Raw genomic sequence first — 20815 nt, 5'->3', positions numbered from 1 at the left:
GCTGCAAGTCATTAAGGTGATATTTCTTTCCATGTCTTTTGGTCTATTGTTGTGTATTGCTATTCCTATTTTGTTATATTTTGCTATTCCACTATTTTTACAATTCTTTCCACCCCCATATGATGTAGATGGTAATGCCCTCTCCTCTTTTTAACTAAACCATTGGTTATGTACAATATGCTCTAATATCTCTTTGTAAAATTTTCCTGTCAACATCTGTGCAATGATTTAACTTTCTGGTGACCAGCATCTAACATTGTCTTTAACAGAAATGCTTGGAACATGTAGCAAAAGGTTGTTTGTTCTGCGAAGTCCAGTGTGTTGTCTATTCGTGTTGACTTACTGGATCAGAAAGTTGTGGATAGCAGAATTCATGACTGTTGAGCTTTGAAATGTCAATGTTTTTGTTGCTCATAGATTATTTCTTTTAAAATGATATTCACTCCAAAGTGGCCCAAATAGACCATGTGTGAAATCTGTAACTGAGAAAGAATTGCTACTCAATTGCATTGGACAATTGGAAGTCTCTTTTCTTTTTTTTCCACTTTTCTTTTCTTTTTTGATTGGTTGTCTGGCAGATGGACGGGAAACTAGAATCCATTTTTTATATGAATAATGCTACACACACTCCCAATTTTCCACACCCATTTTCACACACATCCTTAAGTGGCTTTTAAAACCACCATTAGATTTGAAATGGATCTTTACTACACTTTTAATAGAGTAAATCAGTTGGATCTCTACCACAAACATATGGACTGAAATCCTGGATTCTATGGATTGGATAGGAAAGCATTGGTCTATTTTGTTCTCTAGCTTGTTCAAACATGCTTATTCGATGATGAACTCATCTCATTTGTATTTTGATTTAATGCAGAAACGTTGTACACGACATGGTCGAGTTTAAGAGCTGGTTCAGCTGAGAGGCATATTGAGGACCAGATAATCCATTTATATTTGTCGGGAAACAAGTTCTGTAGTGTGAAATCCTGCTGCAAGAATTAGTTTTTCTGTGCTGCCAGAGTTTCTTCAAGGGAATCCACAAAAGCAGTTCTTCCGGAAATAACTTAGCATTTGGCTATTGATGTTTCTATTTGATATAGCCAACATTATAATACAAATAGATACACTTTGACTAACCTTTCAATAGAAGCCTCCCATCCCATATGCTACTTGCCTCTTGCAAGGATTATACTGCAGCGATAATGAGAGCATACTGACACTGCATTTTAGGGTTTTAACCCTCTATATATTTGAAGTGAGAGGAAGATGATGACTGAATCTAGATTGTACTTGGCCTATTATAAATGTAAGATTTTGCACAACACAAGAAGGCAGCCAATGCTACTGCACTGATTCCTGCAAGCAGCCAGTAAAAGTAATCAAGATGTGCCCTGTTAAGATTATCAGCAAACCCGCTATCTCGGCCATCCCCGCCGGTTGCTTCCTCAATGACAGAGACTAGAAAGCTGCTTAAAAAGCTCCCAATGCCAATAGTATTGAGGTAAAGGGCGAGACCCACACTCCTTAAATCAGTTGGGACCTGATCATAGAAGAACTCTTGGAGGCCAACCACGGTGAAAACATCAGCAGCTCCCCACAAGACATACTGTGGAACCAACCACCACACATTCATTGGAACAGTCACATCTGGTATATTAACCAGCCCATATTCTTTAGCAGTTTTCAGCCTTTTCATTTCGACTAGAGCTGCAACTACCATGCTAAACGCCGATATAAGCATCCCGATTCCAATTCTCTGTAACATCGTGATGCCGGAGGGTTTCCTCGTGAAAGCCCTTGCAATAGGAACGGCGATGCAGTCATATATGGGAATGTGGAGAATAGAGGACATGCAGACAAGACATTGCAGCGAAGCAGCTGGTATTTCAAAGCCTGGAAAAATTGTTCTATCCATGGTAGAACCTTGCTTGGTAAAGAAAGTTGAGATCTGTGCAAACGCAATAGCGTATCCCAAGCTTGTAACCCATATGGAAACAAGCCTTAGAACTGTCTTTGCTTCTTCAACCTCACTGAAAGTACAAACCTTGCCAGCTTCTTTTGAACCATCTGGGGACAGCAAAGCTTTATTCAGGAACCTGCCACATTGGAGATCCAAAATGGTTAGTATTTTCCATTTCCTTTTGATATATCTATAGAAGATGACAAGCATTTTTTTTTACTTGAATTGTTGAGAGCTATGGTGCGGCAGGGTTCCGTGAGCTTCCTCTTGAATTGAAATGAAGTGTGGAATATAAAAAAGGAGTTGAAAATAAAGTAGCTGATGCTTTGTCCAGGAAAGAAGAATGGGAGACTGCTACTGATAATGCTATTGAAATGGTTCTGTCTTTTCTATCAATTCCAAGGGCTGATTGGGTGGAAGAATTAAAGACTCAATATGCTTTTGATCTTGAATTGCAGCCTTTGCTGGTTCAATGGCAGAATCAGGAGTTGGACTCTCGCAAGTATTCCTGCAGGGATGGAATTCTGTTTTACAAGAACGGAATTATACTTGGCCAGTCTCCTTAGCTTAAACAAAAGGTTCTCTCTTTTGTTCACAGTGATCCAATGGCTGGTCACTCTGGCTATGACAAAACATTTCAAAGAGCAAAGAAAGACTTTTATTGGAAGGGGATGAGAAGGGATTTGAGGCATTTTATTAGGAGTTGTGAAGTCTGCCAATGGAATAAGCAGGAGAATGTTTCCCCTGCAGGGTTACTGCAACCACTCCCAATTCCAACTCGGGTTTGGTCTGAGATTTCAATGGATTTTATAGAAGGCTTGCCTCTTTCTCAATGCCATTTTGTTATCATGGTAGTAGTCAACCGCTTGTCAAAGTATGCTCACTTCATTGCTCTCTCTCATCCCTATTCTACAGTCACAGTGGCTAGGGTGTTTGTGGCTCAGATTTTTAAGTTGCATGGGATGCCTAATTCCATCGTCTCTGATAGAGATCCTGTGTTTACTAGTATATTTTGGAGGGAATTTTTCAGATTACAAGGGACTTCTCTTAATATGAGCTCTAGTTACCATCCACAGACAGATGATCAAACAGAGATTGTCAACAAGGCCTTGGAAAATTACTTGAGATGCTCTACTCAAGATAGACCGAAACAATGGTCTACTTGGCTACCTTGGGCAGAATTTTGGTACAATACCAATTGGCATTCTACTACTAAGATGACTCCTTATGAAGCTGTTTATGGAGTACTTCCTCCTCGGTTGCTGTCCTATATACTGGGTACTACAAGGGTGGAAGCAATGGATGAAGAGCTTAGAACACAGCAGCAGATCCTTACTCTCCTTCAACAGAACCTGCAGCAGGCTCATCAACGTATGAAACGTTATGCAGATTTGAGAAGGAGTGAAAGAAATTTTGATGTTGGTCAGCTGGTCTACCTGAGGCTGCAACCTTATAGGTAGTCCACTATTGCTGTTCGGTGGGCACTTAAACTATCACCTCATTTTTACGGGCCATTTCCTATTCTTCAAAGGGTGGGGAAAGTTGCTTATGAGCTGGACTTACCTTCAGAAGCGCGGATTCATCTGGTTTTCCATGTATCTCAACTGAAGGCAAAATTGGGTTCTTCTTCTTCTGTGATCCCCACACTTCCACCAGTTAATTCTGAGGGAGTTTTACTGCCACAACCAGCTAAAGTCTTGGATCGTCGCAGCAGACCAAAGAACAACCACGCATGTGTTGAGCTTCTTATTCGTTGGGAAGGACAGATTTAAGAGGAAGCAACATGGGAAGAGTTTCATCAATTGAAAGACACCTTTCCACACCTTGTGGGCAAGGTGTTTTAAAAGGGGGAAGTAATGTTACACGCAGGGAAGTTAGAAGTAACGTGGCAGTTCTGGAGCATGCGGCGCAATAGGTGGATTCTAGTTGGAGTGGGTGGATTCTAGTTGGAGGTGGGTAGTTCGGTATTGCACGTGTATGAAATTGTATTGCCTTTTTGATTGTAAAAGTATGAGTTTTGGGTTCTGTTTTACAATAGTAGTTCAGTAGCTATAAATAGAGGGAGAGTTGAGCCGTAGAATTACGTTTTGGACAATTGTATAGTTCTATTGAACTAAGGAGATTAGCTTTCTCGAAATAGCTGGAGATTGGCGCTCTCGAACGTTGCCCAGTCAATAAAGTTCTGATTTCTTCTTCAATTCTCATTCATTTCTTTCATATTCTCTTCTTTCTACTTTCTTTCACTGAAATTACAGTAGCAGTTGTAGAAAACTGTTACACAGCTGAGAGCGATCTGGCACTGCAGTACGGCAAATCGCAGAGGCCCGAGTCATCATTTGAGATGGAGGAGATGAAGGAGTTTTTGGATCTTTCTCAGGCCTTCGATGGGCTCACAGTTAGCAGTAGCAACATCTCGAGGGAGCTACAAAGGCTTGTGGGCGTGCGCGCGACGATGTCGTTGGACAACAACAATGAGGATGCTGACATGGTGAAGGAGGCTGAGTCGTGTTATTTTTTTTAATTTAATTTAATTTTTTGTTTTTGTTTTTAAATATTGTATTTTTTTATTCTACAAGAAATGTGCCATTTGATGCTGACACGACACTTTAATGGTTTTTGTCCAATTTACTAATGAAAAACGTGTCCAAAAACCTATTTGTGTTTTTTGTTTACCCCCGAGAAATGTTTAGTCACTTTTTTAGCTCCATTGAGCTATTTGCAATTAAGTGAAATTATTGGAATTGATTTTGTATTTCTTTTTAAAAAAAATTTTGGGGATAAATATATTAGTTTCAATTTAGCCACATGAACTCACAAGAGTGATACTTGAATATATCAAACTATCATTTTGTATCAAAAATGCCCCTTCGTTAGCATCAGCCATTATAATGGATGGAAAACTGGTCATATGTCTTGCATGTGATCAATTTGACCAATATCTTTCGAAACTATCCACTTTGACAGCTGAAAAATCAGATTTGCCCTTAAAAAAACTTGCCTCTAAAAAAAATGAACCGGAGCATAGAGGTGGTCGAACCACCCCTCACAAGTCACCCAATCTCTAAGGGGGCACGACCACCTATGGCCCCAATGATGGGGGTGGGATTTTTTTTTATTTTTTTTATTTTTTGTTAAAAATGATTTTAGTTGATTTTTTATTTTACTTTTCATTTTATTAATTTCATTTATTAATTATTATTATTTTTTTTTGAAAAAATGAGTATTTTAAGAAGTTTTGGGTCAAAATGGTCATGTGCAAAGCCAGTGATCATTTTTCCATCCAACATAATAGACGCCACTAACAAAGTGGCATTTTTGGCATAAGATGATAGTTTGTTATATTTAAGTGTCACACTTATCAATTCGTGAGGTTAAGTTAAAAATGGTCATTAGTTCAAAGTGTTTAAATATATTTACCCATTTAAAGGTGATAAGTGTTTTTTTTTTTTAAGAGGAGCACATTTGAAAAGCCTTTTGTATTTTAAAAAGTATTATAAAAATTGTTTTGTGTTTAATTTCTTTTCGGGGGAATCAAGTTCTTTTCCCCAACCCTTTTCTTTCCCCATAAATCCCTTCATCCAATCGGAGTGTACATAATTCATGCATTAAACAAAGCCTGCTCTAGATGGGTATACACACGGATTTTTGGTGGCTTTAAAGTTTGGTAAGAACCGTAGAACTAAGATCAGAGAGAAAGAAAGAAAAACAGAGAAACAAATAGATTGATACATTGAATTTATAGAGGAAAATAATCCTAACCTAGCAGGGAAATGACTTAATTTATTGTAATGGCTTATTATTATATAGGTTCCTAACAAAGTTCTAATAGAATGATGATTACACAGTTTATTTACAAATAGATACACTTTGACTAACCTTTCAATAGAAGCCTCCCATCCCATATGCTACTTGCATCTTGCAAGGATTATACTGCAGCGATAATGAGAGCCTACTGACACTGCATTTTAGGGTTTTAACCCTCCATATATTTGAAGTGAAAGGAAGATGATGACTGAATCTAGACTGTACTTGGCCTATTATAAATGTAAGATTTTGCACAACACAAGAAGGCAGCCAATGCTACTGTACTGATTCCTGCAAGCAGCCAGTAAAAGTAATCAAGATGTGCCCTGTTAAGATTATCAGCAAACCAGCTATCTCGGCCATTCCCGCCGGTTGCTTCCTCAATGACAGAGACTAGAAAGCTGCTTAAAAAGCTCCCAATGCCATTAGTACTGAGGCAGAGGGCGAGACCCACACTCCTTAAATCAGTTGGGACCTGATCATAGAAGAACTCTTGGAGGCCAACCACGGTGAAAACATCAGCAGCTCCCCACAAGACATATTGAGGAACCAACCACCACACACTCATTGGAACAGTCACATCTGGCATATCAACTAGCCCATATTCTTTAGCAGTTTTCAGCCTTTCCATTTCGACTAGAGCTGCAACTACCATGCTAAACGCCGATATAAGCATCCCGGTTCCAATTCTCTGTAACATTGTGATGCCGGAGGGTTTCCTCGTGAAAGCCCTTGCAATAGGAACGGCGATGCAGTCATATATGGGAATGAGGAGAACAGAGGACAGGCAGACAAGACATTGCAGCGAAGCAGCTGGTATTTCAAAGCCGGGAAAAATTGTTCTATCCATGGTAGAACCTTGCTTGGTAAAGAAAGTTGAGATCTGTGCAAACGCAATAGCGTATCCCAAGCTTGTAACCCATATGGGAACAAGCCTTAGAACTGTCTTTGCTTCTTCAACCTCACTGAAAGTACAAACCTTGCCAGCTTCTTTTGAACCATTTGGGGACAGCAAAGCTTTATTCAGGAACCTGCCACATTGGAGATCCAAAATGGTTAGTATTTTCCATTTCCTTTTTGATATATCCATAGAAGATGATAAGCATTTTTTTCTTACTTGAATTGTTGAGAGCTATGGTGCGGCAGGGTTCCGTGAGCTTCCTCTTCACAAGCGATCGCCGAAGCAGTAGTCCGCCAATTTCTAACTGCGGTTACAAACACTCGACCAATTCTCAGAAATGGGTTTTTCTCATCCCCTTTAGTAGTATACCGGTAAGTCCTGGTACCAAGCAAGAAAACACCCAATGCAGCAACCATTACTATACAGGGGATCCCAAATCCCAGACCCCAGCTAAGGTTCTCTTGTACATAGGTTAGGACCAAAATTGTTACTACAGAACCCCCACATACACCAAGATACCACCAGTTGAAGAATGAGCTTCTGGCTTTGCACTCCTCTGGATCTTGCCCATCAAACTGATCGGCTCCAAAAGCCTGAACACAAGGCTTGTGTCCACCTTCCCCAACGGCTACAAGATACAGAGATACAAAGAACAGGGTTACTTGCAGCTGATTTGAAGAACCTAGCGAGATTTTGGTGTCTACGTAGTCCGAAGTGGTGCCAGTAGGAAGCATAGCCGACAGAGTCAGCAAGCCTAGTCCCTGTGATCAATTATCATCATCCCAACCCACGTCAACAAGGCATTCCACCCAAAATTCAGATAAAAAAAACTGCTTCAACATTTATTATTTTTTGGGATATTTATTTTATTTTATTTATTATATCACATTTAATGATAAATGCTAGGGAAATCAAATCAGGTTAGGATCCTTGGGCTTTTTGTCATTTGACTTTAAGATCCAAGTTTTCAATTTAATATATTTTTGTTCTAAGTTGATTCATTCTAAATTTGAGACAACCATCAACCTTTCTGTCCAATAGATAACAGAAGTGGATGTGAAAATACATTTTTTACCTCGTATTTTTTCGGTTTTTTGACATTTTTTTTTTCTTTTATTTTTTGATCTAAGGGGTATAATTATATTTTTGAAAATATCAAATTTGTTCCTTAGGATTTCACGTGATTTCAATTTAGTACTTAAGTTTTCAATTTGGACAATTAGATTGAAATTAGGTCAAATGGATATTTCCGTCAACCTACCATCCAATTAATTAATTATATGTCACATGGCTCACATTTGACACGTCATGTGTCAATTATACGTATTATGTTGCATAATTACTTTAAATTATAAATATACTATAAATAAAAAATTAAAAAAAGTTGATTTTTTTTTTTTTTAAAGAAAATATGTGATCGGCCACAACTAACCGGCAAGGGGGCTACTCCTCACTCGATGAGGGGTGGCGGCCTTTCTCTTGGAAGTGGCAACGTCCCCTCATAGCTAGGTGACGGCTCCCTCTCTAGTGTGATGTAATGTTAATTAATTAGATGGTAGATTAATAGAGAAACTTATTGAAAATAAGAAGAAAACTTAAAAGATCCTGAGTATTGAAATTAAAAATCTAAAAACTAAATTAAAATAGCATTAAAAACTAGGACTAAATTTGATTTCGACAGAAATTTAATCCGAATTCTCGGCCTATAAAACTATCGTGTGTCCCTTGAAAAGTATTAAAAAAGTATATATTTCTCAGATATAGATCGGGTTGAAGGGAAATTTATGTCCATTTGATTTTCCTTATATTTTTATAGCATATAATGCATATCTATTTGTCCAAACAAAAAAAAAAAACTTACGAAGAAGGACAAATCCTGAACTAAGAGAGTAAAATTAAACTGTTTAATTTAAATTAATAATTAAAATGGAGAACTGCACTTATAATTCTTGAATTTTCACTCATTTTGAAATAACGTACATAAATTTTAAAATGTCTCAATTTAGGGTATCTATTTAGAATTTTTCCGTTAAATCTTATCCAAATTTCCAAAATATCCCTGTATTTATTTTTTAAAAATTTTCAAATATTCAAGCATAAGTATTTTTGAAAATTCTGTTAAATTATAACCAACACTTAAATCCTAGCAATTTTCCCTTTTTCTTTTTCTTCCTAAAAAAGATAAGGGGTATTTTGAGAATTTTAAAAAAATTTAACGAAAAATTCTAACGGAGAACTTAGATTGAAACTTTCTTAAAAATGAATACTTTAAATTAAAAAGTTTTAAAGTTCAATTACCTTCTTTTAAAAGGGATGGAAGTTCAGAAATTATAAGTGAAGGAAGTCCGTTTGGGTGTTCGAGTTTTTGAAATTAGAATTCAATTCTAATTTAATGAGCGAATTTCAAGGTTTAACATAAAATTTGAAAAATTTAAAGAAATTATCTTGGGCTTGGGATTGGTGGCGGTGCCCAAGTGGGAGTGCGTGGAGCATGTGCGCACGGGGGAAAGGCGGGTGGCCTTGCGGAAGAGGGCTAGGTCGGCGAGGTCATCGGAGAAGTTGCCGGCAGGAGGATTTTAGGGCCGAAGACAAAGAGAAGGGGTAAGGAGAGGAACAGAGCGAAGCAGAGGACAAATGGGGTTGATGATCAGGTGATGGATGAAGGTACTGTTGAACAGGTCTGGTTCGGTGTGTAGAAGTTTTTGTACGGTGATGTGTTTTACTCGGTGAATATGTGTTTTTAATTAAAATGAATAAAAGTAAAAATTGATTATTTTAATAAAATAGAGAAATTTAAATAAAATGACGGAGAAAGATGTTGAAAAGTGGTTAATTAAATTAGTAAAAATGGGTTTTAGTCAGATATTTTAAATAAAATATTAGATAATCTGCTGTGAGCTGTCTTAATTATACTATTCATTGGCGCAGAAATAGAGAGAGAGAGACGCACCAGGATGTAGATGAGAGAGGCAATAATAATGGTGCGGTAGCGCCCCAGAAAAGAATCGGCGACAAATGCACCCAACAAAGGCAGCAGCTGCGCCGTTCCAGACCACGCGTTCACGTTCTCGGCCGCCGTGACCGTGGACTGCCCCAGCGGCCCAGTCAGGTACGTTATGAGGTTGCAGTTGATCCCATTATACGCGAACCTCTCCGCCACTTCCACACCTAAAATATGCACTTATCTAATTAGTCAAACTCACAAAAAAAAAAAAAAAAATCCCTAATTTGCTTATGAGTTAGGTTCGGTACGAGTGTGTTACCTAGGATGAAGGATGCGGATCTCCAGCTGCTGAAGGTTGATCGGAGGACCGGACGGCCTTTGTAGTCAACGGCGCCATCGACGGTGTCTGATAGCAGTGGGGCCTCGATCGTAGAGATGGCCATTTCAATTGAGACCAACCACACGCCGTAAAGGAAAAGTTGTGTACGAAATATCTTTCCCATTCCCTTTCCCCTTATTTTGTAGGTCCGTCTGAATCGTTTGCGTGTGTGTTGAAAAGAATCAAAAGATTGAAATTTTTGTCCCATCGAGAAAAAAGCAATGAAATAATTTATTGTATTTTGTAATAATATTCCTGCCTAGTGCCTACCAAACCTCACCGTTAGAACACTATTGCACTAACAACAATGCTTATTTAGCTGTGAAATGTTTGACTAAATAAATTCCTCAGCCTTAAAAAAAGAGGGGGCAGCAATAAAAAAGCAAGAAAAATTCATCGCTTTGCCAGCTGCAACAAAGACAAGAACAAAGTTCAGATGCGTGTTCGATCTGTTAGACTTTCAAAGCTGTGGAAGTTATAGTCCTGTTTGGTGCTTGAGTAGAGTTGGTCGTGTTTGAGCAAGCTTGTGTTGTAGTTTTGAGCTCAACTGTACTGTCTGTTTTACTGGAGTGATTGTTCTTTGCTGCTGTCCCGTTGCAGGAAAAAATAAAAGTGGGCTTTTGAATTCATCATCGATAAAGAAAATGGCCCCCATAGAAACACCCACTACTGCAATTGTCAAGCTGAAGAAAGGGCAAAAAGGTAATTGCACAGCGCAAAATCATGAGAGGTGACACGTGTGCTTTGTATATCGATCGTTTGAAGTTTGTATGCCAACAGAAACGACGTCGTGTAATCCCAGACCTCGGAACCGGAACGCTTGGGGAGATTGTGAAAGTTTCTCTTCTTACATTTCTTGAGCATCAGATCTGCTTCGTCTTCTTCTGCTTATTTCTCTTGAGCCACTGCATCAGATCGGCTTCTGTTTTTCTTCCACTACATCCGGAAATGGGTACGACTGCTAAGTCTACAAACTCTCTTGCTTTCTTCTTCAATCATTTGTGTATGGATCCTCGTTATTCTCATGCAAGGCTTTCTTTCCATGCTCTATATTTTTATTATTATTATTATTATTATTGTCGTAGTTTTAGTGCTACTTCTGCTAACACTACCAATAGTGGTAGAGATATTGTGGAAAGCCCCAATCAGTTCTTGCAATCTGTGAGAGATCGATGCAGATCTCGAAGCTTAAGCAATCTTGATGATGCCTTACCCCTGTTTCATAGAATGCTTCACATGTACCCCTTGCCTTCCCTCGTGGATTTGAATCAATTGCTGGGTGCAATTGCAAGAACGAAGCATCACTCAACTGTGATTTCTCTGATTAAAGAAATGGAAATGTCAGGAATTGCTCCCGATGTTTGTACTCTAGGTGTTTTGACTAATTGCTTCTGCCATTTGAGCCGGGTGGATTTTGGCTTCTCTATCTTAGCAAGAATTTTGAAACTAGGTTTCCAACTGGACTCTATAATTCTTAATACCCTTGTCAAGGGGCTCTGTCTTCAAGGTAGAATTGCTGAAGCTGTGAAGTATGCTAACAAAATGGAGAAGATTGGCTATAAACCTGATACAGTTACTTATGGAACAATCATAAACAGTATGTGTAAAATAGGTGAGACTAGGGTGGCTATTGGGTTGCTTCGAAAGATGGAAGAATGAAAGCTTGAACTTAATGTAGTGCTGTATAACACTATCATTGATAGTTTATGTAAGGACAGATTGGTAACTGAAGCTTTAAACTTTTTACCCGAAATGACAAATAGAGGAATTCAGCCAAGCATTTTCACTTACAATTCTTTAATTCAGAGCCTATGTAATTTCGGCCGGTAGAAGGAGACAACTAAACTATTGAAGGAGATGGTTGAAAGGAAAATCATGCCAAATGTGTGTACATTCAGCATATTGGTGGACACACTTTGGCAAAAAAAAGATGTTGAAAGAGGTAAAAGAAGTCTTTGATGTAATGATTCAGAGAGGGATAGAGCTCGACACAATCACTTACAATTCTTTAATTGACAGTTACTGTTTGCAAAATAGAATGGATTAGGCCAGAACGGCCGGATTCCTGCAATTTTCGCCAAAATTCGGTAATTTTTGGCCGGAATCCGGCCACTTTCGCCGGAATCCTGCCAACCCAGATTCCGACGAAACTGTTCGGATTCCGGCCTTTATCTTGGATTCTGGCTATAGTAGCCGGAATGACGGAATTCGGTAAAAGTGACCGAAATCCTGTCTGTCAGTGACAGAATCTCGTCTTTAGTAATTTTATATTATTTTTCATTAATATTTATATGTTTTGAATAAAAATTGATTTTTATAGATTAATATGATTAAATAAAAATATTAAAAATATTTGTGATTTTCCGTACGCGCTAAACACCGAAAAATACTTTCGGCGAAAAATATTTTCTAGAAAAATGACTTCCCTGAAATCATTTTACGACGAAAACCATTTTACGTCGAAACAAACGGAGCATAAGTGTTTAACCGTGTTCCTAAAACTGGGCTTTGGTATTATTGTGAGCCTCATCAAAATTAGTAACTAAAAGCCCATTCACGCCAATGTTCTTTTTGTCATCAACTGAACCAAATTCTTTTCTGATTTCTGACCAATAGCAAAAGACAAAAGAGTTTTTTTTTTTTTTTTTTTTTTTGTTTTAAGCGAACTTGAAATATTATAAATGATCAGGCAAATTAAGTTCAACATTTACAATTTCCCAAGAGACTTAAAGGGTAATAATCAATTGGACCGTAGGTGTCGAATAACAAAGGTTCTCCCAAAGAAAGGTTATAGGAGTAAAACGGTATCAGTTGTTAATAGTGCTTCGGTATTAAGAACAATAAATCGTAAGTTACATTTATACATTTTAAACAATAATTTTTTTTTTTTTTTATAGTCACAATTTTTAATTAATTTTTGTTCAATTTTATTTTTAAATTTTGCCCCATCTGAACCAAAGTTCTGGCTCCGCCACTGGGTGTGTGTTGGAGAACCTGATTGACTTGGGCATCGACATGCAGCTGAGAGCAATCTGGCACTGCAGTACAGCAAATCGCATAGGCCTGAGTCATCATTTGGGATGGAGGAGATAAAGGAGTTTTTGGATCTTTCTCAGGCCTTCGATGAGCTCACAGTTAGCAGTAGCAACATCTCGAGGGAGCTACAGAGGCTTGTGGGTGTAAGTGCGACGATGTCGTTGGACAACAACAATGAGGATGCTGACATGGTGAAGAAGGCTGAGTCGTGTTATTTTTCTATTTTTAATTTTTTTTTGTTTTTGTTTTTAAATTTTGTATTTTTTATTCTAAAAAAAGTGTTATAATATTATTGATGCTGACATGACACTTTAATGGTTTCTGTCTAATTTACTAATGAAAAACGTGTCCAAAGACCTATTTGTGTTTTTTGTTTACCCCTAAGAAATGTTTAGTCACTTTTTTAACTCTAATGAGCTATTTGCAACTAAGTGAAATTATTGGAATTGGTTTTGTATTTTTTTTAAAAAAATATTTTTGGATAAATTTATTAGTTTCAATTTAACCATACGAACTGACAAGAGTGATACTTTTTTTTTTGATACTTGAATATATCAAACTATCATTTTGTATAAAAAAATGCCAATCCATTAGCGTCAGCCATTATAACGGATGGAAAACTGGTCATATGTCTTGCATGTGATCAATTTGACCAATATCTTTTGAAACTATCCATTTTGACAGTTGAAAAATCAAATTTGCCCTTTAAAAAACTTGCCTCTAAAAAAAATGAATTTGAGCGTAGAGGAGGCCAAACCACCCCTCATGAGTCACCCCCATCCCCAAGGGGGCACGACCACTGATGGCGCCAACGATGGGGGTGGGATGTTTTTCTTCTTTTTTTTAAAAAAAAAAAAAAAAAAAAAGATTTTAGTCAATTTTTTATTTTACTTTTCATTTTATTAATTTCATTATGATTTTTTTTTGTTTTTTTTGAAAAATAAATATTTTAGGAAGTTTTGGGTCAAAATGGTCACGTGCAAAGCCCGTGATCACTTTTCCATCCAACATAATAGACGACGCTAACAAAGTGGCATTTTTGGCATAAAATAATAGTTTGTTGTATCTAAATGTCACACATATCGATTCGTGAGGTTAAGTTAAAAATGATAGTTACTTCAAAGTGTTTAAATATATTTACCCATTTAAAGGTGATAAGTGTTTTTTTTGATGAGGAGCACATTTGAAAAGCCTTTTGTATTTTAAAAAGTATTAAGAAAATTGTTTTGTTTTTAATTTCTTTTCGGGGGAATCAATTTCTTTTCCCCATAAATCCCTTTCATCCAATCGGAGTGTACAAAATTCATGCATTAAACAAAGCCTGCTCTAGATGGGTATCCACACGGATCTTTGGAGGCTTTAAAGTTTGGTAAGAACCGTTGAACTAGGATAGGAGAAAACGAATGAAAAACAGAGAAATAAATAGATTGATACATTGAATTTATAGAGGAAAATAATCCTAACCTAGCAGGGAAATTACTTAATTTATTGTAATATATAGCTTAATTATTGTATAGGTTCCTAACAAAGTTCTAATAGAATGATGAGCACACAGTTTATTTACAAATGGATACACTTTGACTAACCTTTCAATAGAAGCCTCCCATCCCATATGCTACTTGCATCTTGCAAGGATTATACTGCAGCGATAATGAGAGCATACTGACACTGCATTTTAGGGTTTTAACCCTCCATATATTTGAAGTGAAAGGAAGATGATGACTGAATCTAGATTGTACTTGGCCTATTATAAATGTAAGATTTTGCACAACACAAGAAGGCAGCCAATGCTACTGCATTGATTCCTGCAAGCAGCCAGTAAAAGTAATCAAGATGTGCCCTGTTAAGATTATCAGCAAACCAGCTATCTCGGCCATCCCTGCCGGTTGCTTCCTCAATGACAGAGACTAGAAAGCTGCTTAAAAAGCTCCCAATGCCAATAATACTGAGGTAGAGGGCGAGACCCAGACTCCTTAAATCAGTTGGGACCTGATCATAGAAGAACTCTTGGAGGCCAATCGCGGTGAAAACATCAGCAGCTCCCCACAAGACATATTGAGGAACCAACCACCACACACTCATTGGAACAGTCACATCTGGCATATCAACCAGTCCATATTCTTTAGCAGTTTTCAGCCTTTTCATTTCGACTAGAGCTGCAACTACCATGCTAAACGCAGATATAAGCATCCCAGTTCCAATTCTCTGTAACATCGTGATGCCGGACGGTTTTCTCGTAAAAGCCCTTGCAATAGGAACGGCGATGCAGTCATATATGGGAATGAGGAGAATAGCGGACAGGCCAACAAGACATTGCAGCGAAGCAGCTGGTATTTCAAAGCCGGGAAAAATTGTTCTATCCATGGTAGAACCTTGCTTGGTAAAGAAAGTTGAGATCTGTGCAATCGCAATAGCGTATCCCAAGCTTGTAACCCATATGGGAACAAGCCTAAGAACAGTCTTTGCTTCTTCAACCTCACTGAAAGTACAAACCTTGCCAACTTCTTTTGAACCATCTGGGGACAGCAAAGCTTTATTCAGGAACCTGCCACATTGGAGATCCAAAATGGTTAGTATTTTCCATTTCCTTTTGATATATCCATAGAATTAGATGACAAGCATTTTTCTTACTTGAATTGTTGAGAGCTATGGTGCGGCAGGGTTCGTGAGCTTCCTCTTCAAAAGCGATCGCCGAAGGTGTAGTCCGCCAATTTCTAACTGCAGTTACAAACACTCGACCAATTCTCAGAAATGGGTTTTCCTCATCCCCTTTAGTAGTATACCGGTAAGTCCTGGTACCAAGCAAGAAAACACCCAGTGCAGCAACCATTGCTATACAAGGGATCCCAAATCCCAGACCCCAGCTAAGGTTCTCTTGTACATAGGTTAGGACCAAAATTGTTACTGCAGAACCCCCACATACACCCAGAAACCACCAGTTGAAGAATGAGCTTCTGGCTTTGCTTTCCTCTGGATCTTGCCTATCAAACTGATCGGCTCCAAAAGCCTGAACACAAGGCTTGTGTCCACCTTCCCCAACGGCTACAAGATATAGAGATACAAAGAACAAGGTTACTTGCAGCTGATTTGAAGAACCTAACGAAATTTTGGTGTCTCCAGTAGGAAGCATAGCTGACAGAGTCAGCAAGCCTAGTCCCTGTGATCATCATCATCCCAACCCACGTCGTTAACAAGGCATTCCACCCAAAATTCAGATAAAACAGCTTCAACATTTATTTTTTTTGGGATATTTTTTATTTTTTTTATAGTTATTTTTTATTTATTTATTATATCACATTTAATGATAAATGCTAGGGAAATCAGGTTAGGCCTTGGGCTTTTCGTCATTTGACTTTAAGATCCAAGTTTTCAATTTAATATATTTTTGTTCTAAGTTTGAATTCCTTCTAAATTCAAGACAACCATCAACCTTTCTTTCCAATAGATAACAGAAATGGACGTGAAAATACATTTTTTACTTCGTTTTTTCGGTTTTTGACTCTCTTTTTTTTTTTTTTTTTTTTTTTTTTTGATCTAAGGGGTATAATTATATTTTTGAAAATATCAAATTTGGTCCTTAGGATTTCACGTGATTTCAATTTAGTACCTAGATTTTTAATTTGAACAATTAGGTTGAAATTAGGTCAAATAGATCTTTCCGTCAACCTACTATCCAATTAATTAATTATATGTCGCATGACTCTCGTTTGACACGTCATGTGTCAATTATACATTATGTGACATAATTATTTTAAATTATAAATATACCATAAATAAAAAATTTAAAAAAAGTTATTTTTTTTTTTATTTAAAGAAAATATGTAATTGGCCACCACTGACCAGCAAGGGGCCCACACCTCACTCGATGAGGGGTGCGGCCTTTCTTTTGGAAGTGGCAATGTCTCATAGCGAGCTGACGACTGCCTCTCTAGTGTGACGTAACGTTAATTAATTGGACATACGGTAGATTAACAAAGAAACTTATTAAAAATAAGAAGAAAACTTAAAGGTCCAGGTTATTTAAATTAAAAATTTAAAAACTAAATTAAAATAGCATTAAAAACTAGGACTAAATTTGATTTCGACATAAATTTAATCCAAATTCTCGGCCTATAAAACTATTGTATGTCCCTTGAGAGGTATTAAAAAAGTAGGAAAAAGTACATATATCCATTTTAAACTACCACTCTATTGTCAATATACTTTTCAAACTACCAATTGTTCCAATGTCCCTCTTTAAACTACTAAAAAATGTCAACGTCTCCCCCTAAGACCAACAAAAGGACAAAAATGACCATAAATTTTTTTGAATAAGTCAAAAATGTCCTTATAAATTCGAAAAAAAAACTAAAACTAAAAAAAAAAAATATTTATTAAAAAACTAAAAATTAAAAAAATTAAAAAAAAAACAAACGAAAAAATAACTGAAAATTATAAAAACAATTTAAAAAAAAAAACGAAAAAGAAAAAAGAAAAACCTGTTTTTTTTATTAAATTAAAAAACAATTTTTTTTAAAAAAAAAAAACGAAAAAAAAACTGAAAATTATAATTTTTTTTTTTAACGAAAAGAAAAGAAAAGAAAAACTAGTTTTAAATTTTTATTTTTACTATTATTTTTGTATAAGTTTTTGTTATTTTATATTTTTTTAATAATTTTTTTTAGTTTTTATTTTATTTTAATAATTTTATGAAGGGTATTTTTGTCATTATGGTGACATTGACATTTTTTTTGGTAGTTTAGGAGAGATATTGATATAATTGATAGTTTGGAGAGGACATTAACAATGTAATTATAGTTTGAAGGGATTATATGTACTTTTCCAAAAAAAAAATATATACTTCTCGATTATAGATGGGGTTGAAGGGAAATTTATGTCCATTTGAGTTTCCTTACATTTGTATAGCATGTAGTGCATATCTATTTGTCCAAACAAAAAAAACTTACAGAGAAGGACAAATCCTGAACTGAGAGAGTAAAATTAAACCGTTTAATTTAAATTAATAATTAAAGGAGAGAACTTTACTTATAACTCTTGAATTTTCATCCATTTTGAAAGAATGTACCTACACTTTAAAACATTTCAATTTAAGGTGTCTATTTTTCAGAAAGTTACAGTGTCAATCATCCGTTAGAATTTTCCGTTAAATCCTATCAAAAATTTTAAAATATTTCTATGTTTATTTTTTTAAAAACAAAAAAAATAGAAATTTTTTCAAAGATTTATATACGAGTATTACAAATTCCGTTAAATTTTAACCAACACTTAAATCCTAGCAAATTTTTCTTTTTTCCTAAAAAAGATGAGTATTTTAAAAATTTTAATAGAATTTAATAAAAAATTATAACGATACTGAAATTTGAAACTTTTTAAAAAATAAATACCGTAAATTAAGTTATTTTAAAGTTTATTACCCCATTCAAAAGGGACGAAAGTTCAGATATTATAAACGAGTCCTCCCTCTTTAAAATTTTAACAACTCGAGCACTCAAAAGGATTCTAATCTCTTAATGGTCTTGCAATTTATTTGATTTAGTGGCGCAGAAATAGAGAGAGAGAGAGAGAGAGAGAGAGACACCAGGATGTAGATGAGAGAGGCAATAATAATGGTGCGGTAGCGTCCCAGATAAGAATCGGCGACAAATGCACCCAACAAAGGCAGCAGCTGCGCCGTTCCAGACCACGCGTTCACGTTCTCGGCCGCCGTGACCGTGGACTGCCCCAGCGGCCCAGTCAGGTACGTTATGAGGTTGCAGCTGATCCCATAGTACGCGAACCTCTCCGCCACTTCCACACCTAATATATATGCACGTGTCTAATTAGTCAAACTCACCAAAAAAAAAAAAAACAAACAAAAATCCTTCGTTTGCTTATTATGAGTTAGGTTCGGAACGAGTGTTACCTATGATGAAGGATGCGGATCTCCAGCTGCTGAAGGTTGATCGGAGGACCGGACGGCCTTTGTAGTCAACGGCGCCATAGACGGTGTCTGATAGCAGCGGGGCCTCGATCGTAGAGATGGCCATTTCAAGTGAGAGACCAACCACACGCCGTAAAGGAAAAGTTGTGTAAGAAATATTGAAGTAATTTTTGTAGTTTCGTCTGAATCGTTTGCGTGTGTGTTGACATTTGACAAAATTGAAGTAATTTTTTTGTCTCCTCGTGTGTTGACAATATGCCTACCAAACCTCACCGTTAGAACACTATTGCACTGACAATGCTTATTTAGCTGTGAAATATTTGACTAAATAAATTTCTCAGCCCTTAAAAGAGGGGCAGCAATAAAAAAGCAAGAAAAATTCATCGCTTTGCCAGCTGCAACAAAGAGAAGAACAAAGTTCAGATGCGTGTTCGATCTGTTAGACTTTCAAAGCTGTGGAAGTTATAGGTCCCGTTTGGGCAGCAAGCTTATGTTGTAGTTTTGAGCTGAACTGTACTGTCTGTTTTGGTTGTAAGCTTCATGTTGTAGCCACTGTCTCGATTGCGGGAAAAAATAAAAAGACCATGTGAAGAGAAGAGAACCTGAAGGTGGGGCCAATTCGTAGCTACAACCTACAAAGAGAGAACAAGGGAAATGCTAAAAATCATTCCCTCATCTCTCCTTTGTTCACCTCTTTTTCTTAAAAAAAATTGATTTTAAGTAAAAAAGTGTCTCTGATCAATTTTTTTATTGTAAATGGAGGATGAAGGGTAGATGAGGGGTGCATGTGTAGCACCCCTCAAATAACAAAAAGGAAACGGTGCAGCACATAAAAGAAAGAAAGAAGAGACAAATTAAATATCAAAGAAGGCCTTTATTTACCAACTACGTGGGACCTACAAGATATTGAAGAAAGAAGAGAAGTCTGGGAAGATATTGCATTGAAGGAAGAAAATTAAGATGAAGACTTTTATTATATACATGGAGACTTTTGTTACAAACCCGCAGGAGAGAAGAAAAAAAAAGAACGGACTTTTGATACGTGTTAAGAATACACGTTGCCAAAATCAAAAATATTGCTTTAAAAAAAAAAAGAAGAACATATCTGTTATTTAAAATATTGCCAAAATCAAAGATATTGAATATTGCTATACGAAACACATGCAGAACCAACTCGTCGTCCACTTAGAACTGGCCGGTGGTCCAGTATTGACGAGAGAGAGTGAGAGACAGAGAGAGCGAGACAGAGAGAGAGCGAGCGACAGACGTCGGGAAGGGCGGAGGGAAGGCCGACCACACGGTGGTCAGGAAGCTGGCCGATGGTCCAGTGTTGACGGAGAGCGAGAGACAGAGAGCGAGAGAGTGAGAGAGAGCGAGAGGCAGAGACAGAGACAGAGAGAGCGATGGTCGGGAAGCTGGCCGGAGGGAAGGCCGACCACACGGTGGTCGAGAAGCTGGCCGGTGGTACAGAGAGAGTGAGAGAGAGCGATACAGAGAGAGTGAGAGAGAGCGATACAGTGAGAGAGAGAGAAAGAATAGTGAGAGCGCGCATAGAGAGAGAGAGAGCAAACGAGAGTGTATAAAAAAAAAAAAAAAAAAAAAAAAAAAAAAAAAAAAAAAAAAAATTCTTTTTGAAACTTAAATTAAGAATGGTCATCAGGTGGGCGCGGGATAATTCCCGCGCGCCTGCCTACACCAATCCGGGACGTGTATTTAAATACACGTTCCCAATTGTTGAAATTCTATTTAATTAAAAAAAATTATATTTGGAAAAAAATAACACTTTGACACGTGTATTTAATACGCGTATCCAATTGTTGAAATTCTATTTAATTAAAAAAAATTATATTTGAAAAAAAAATAACAGT

General features: G+C 36.9%; 3 protein-coding genes and 1 pseudogene across 4 annotated transcripts; 1 reads left to right on the top strand and 3 right to left on the bottom strand.

The window, feature by feature from the left end:
• Window positions 1-579: 579 nt before the first annotated feature.
• Window positions 580-2655, bottom strand: LOC133870549 (protein NRT1/ PTR FAMILY 5.10-like). The gene is made up of 3 exons (XM_062307713.1): window positions 2497-2655; window positions 2184-2287; window positions 580-2099 (listed from the first exon to the last, which is right to left on the bottom strand). Exons 1-3 carry the CDS (start codon window positions 2653-2655, stop codon window positions 1283-1285), a joined length of 1080 nt encoding a protein of 359 aa, XP_062163697.1. The 3' UTR covers window positions 580-1282.
• A 3048-nt stretch (window positions 2656-5703) lies between these two features.
• LOC133870615 (protein NRT1/ PTR FAMILY 5.10-like) lies at window positions 5704-10244 on the bottom strand. The gene is made up of 4 exons (XM_062307779.1): window positions 9932-10244; window positions 9619-9836; window positions 6885-7429; window positions 5704-6798 (listed from the first exon to the last, which is right to left on the bottom strand). The coding sequence occupies exons 1-4, from the start codon at window positions 10197-10199 to the stop codon at window positions 5982-5984; spliced, it is 1848 nt and encodes a 615-aa protein (XP_062163763.1). The 5' UTR covers window positions 10200-10244; the 3' UTR covers window positions 5704-5981.
• LOC133870617 (putative pentatricopeptide repeat-containing protein At1g12700, mitochondrial) lies at window positions 9641-13344 on the top strand. 2 transcript variants are annotated; one of them, XR_009900754.1, is made up of 3 exons: window positions 9641-9777; window positions 10592-10943; window positions 12952-13344. XR_009900754.1 is itself a non-coding variant. In XM_062307780.1 (2 exons), exon 2 carries the CDS (start codon window positions 10715-10717, stop codon window positions 11648-11650), a length of 936 nt encoding a protein of 311 aa, XP_062163764.1. In that variant the 5' UTR covers window positions 9641-9777; window positions 10592-10714; the 3' UTR covers window positions 11651-12239. The 2 variants fall into 2 exon arrangements, 1 of the variants encoding a protein (XP_062163764.1); XM_062307780.1 differs by lacking the exon at window positions 12952-13344 and having other exon boundaries at window positions 10592-12239.
• Window positions 13345-14546: 1202 nt separating this feature from the next.
• LOC133870616 (protein NRT1/ PTR FAMILY 5.10-like) lies at window positions 14547-19085 on the bottom strand (annotated as a pseudogene).
• Window positions 19086-20815: the final 1730 nt, after the last annotated feature.

The sequence above is a fragment of the Alnus glutinosa genome, chromosome 6 (assembly GCF_958979055.1).
Source record: "Alnus glutinosa chromosome 6, dhAlnGlut1.1, whole genome shotgun sequence".
NCBI classification, from domain to species: domain Eukaryota; kingdom Viridiplantae; phylum Streptophyta; class Magnoliopsida; order Fagales; family Betulaceae; genus Alnus; species Alnus glutinosa.
This window is presented reverse-complemented; position numbering and strand designations above follow the sequence as displayed.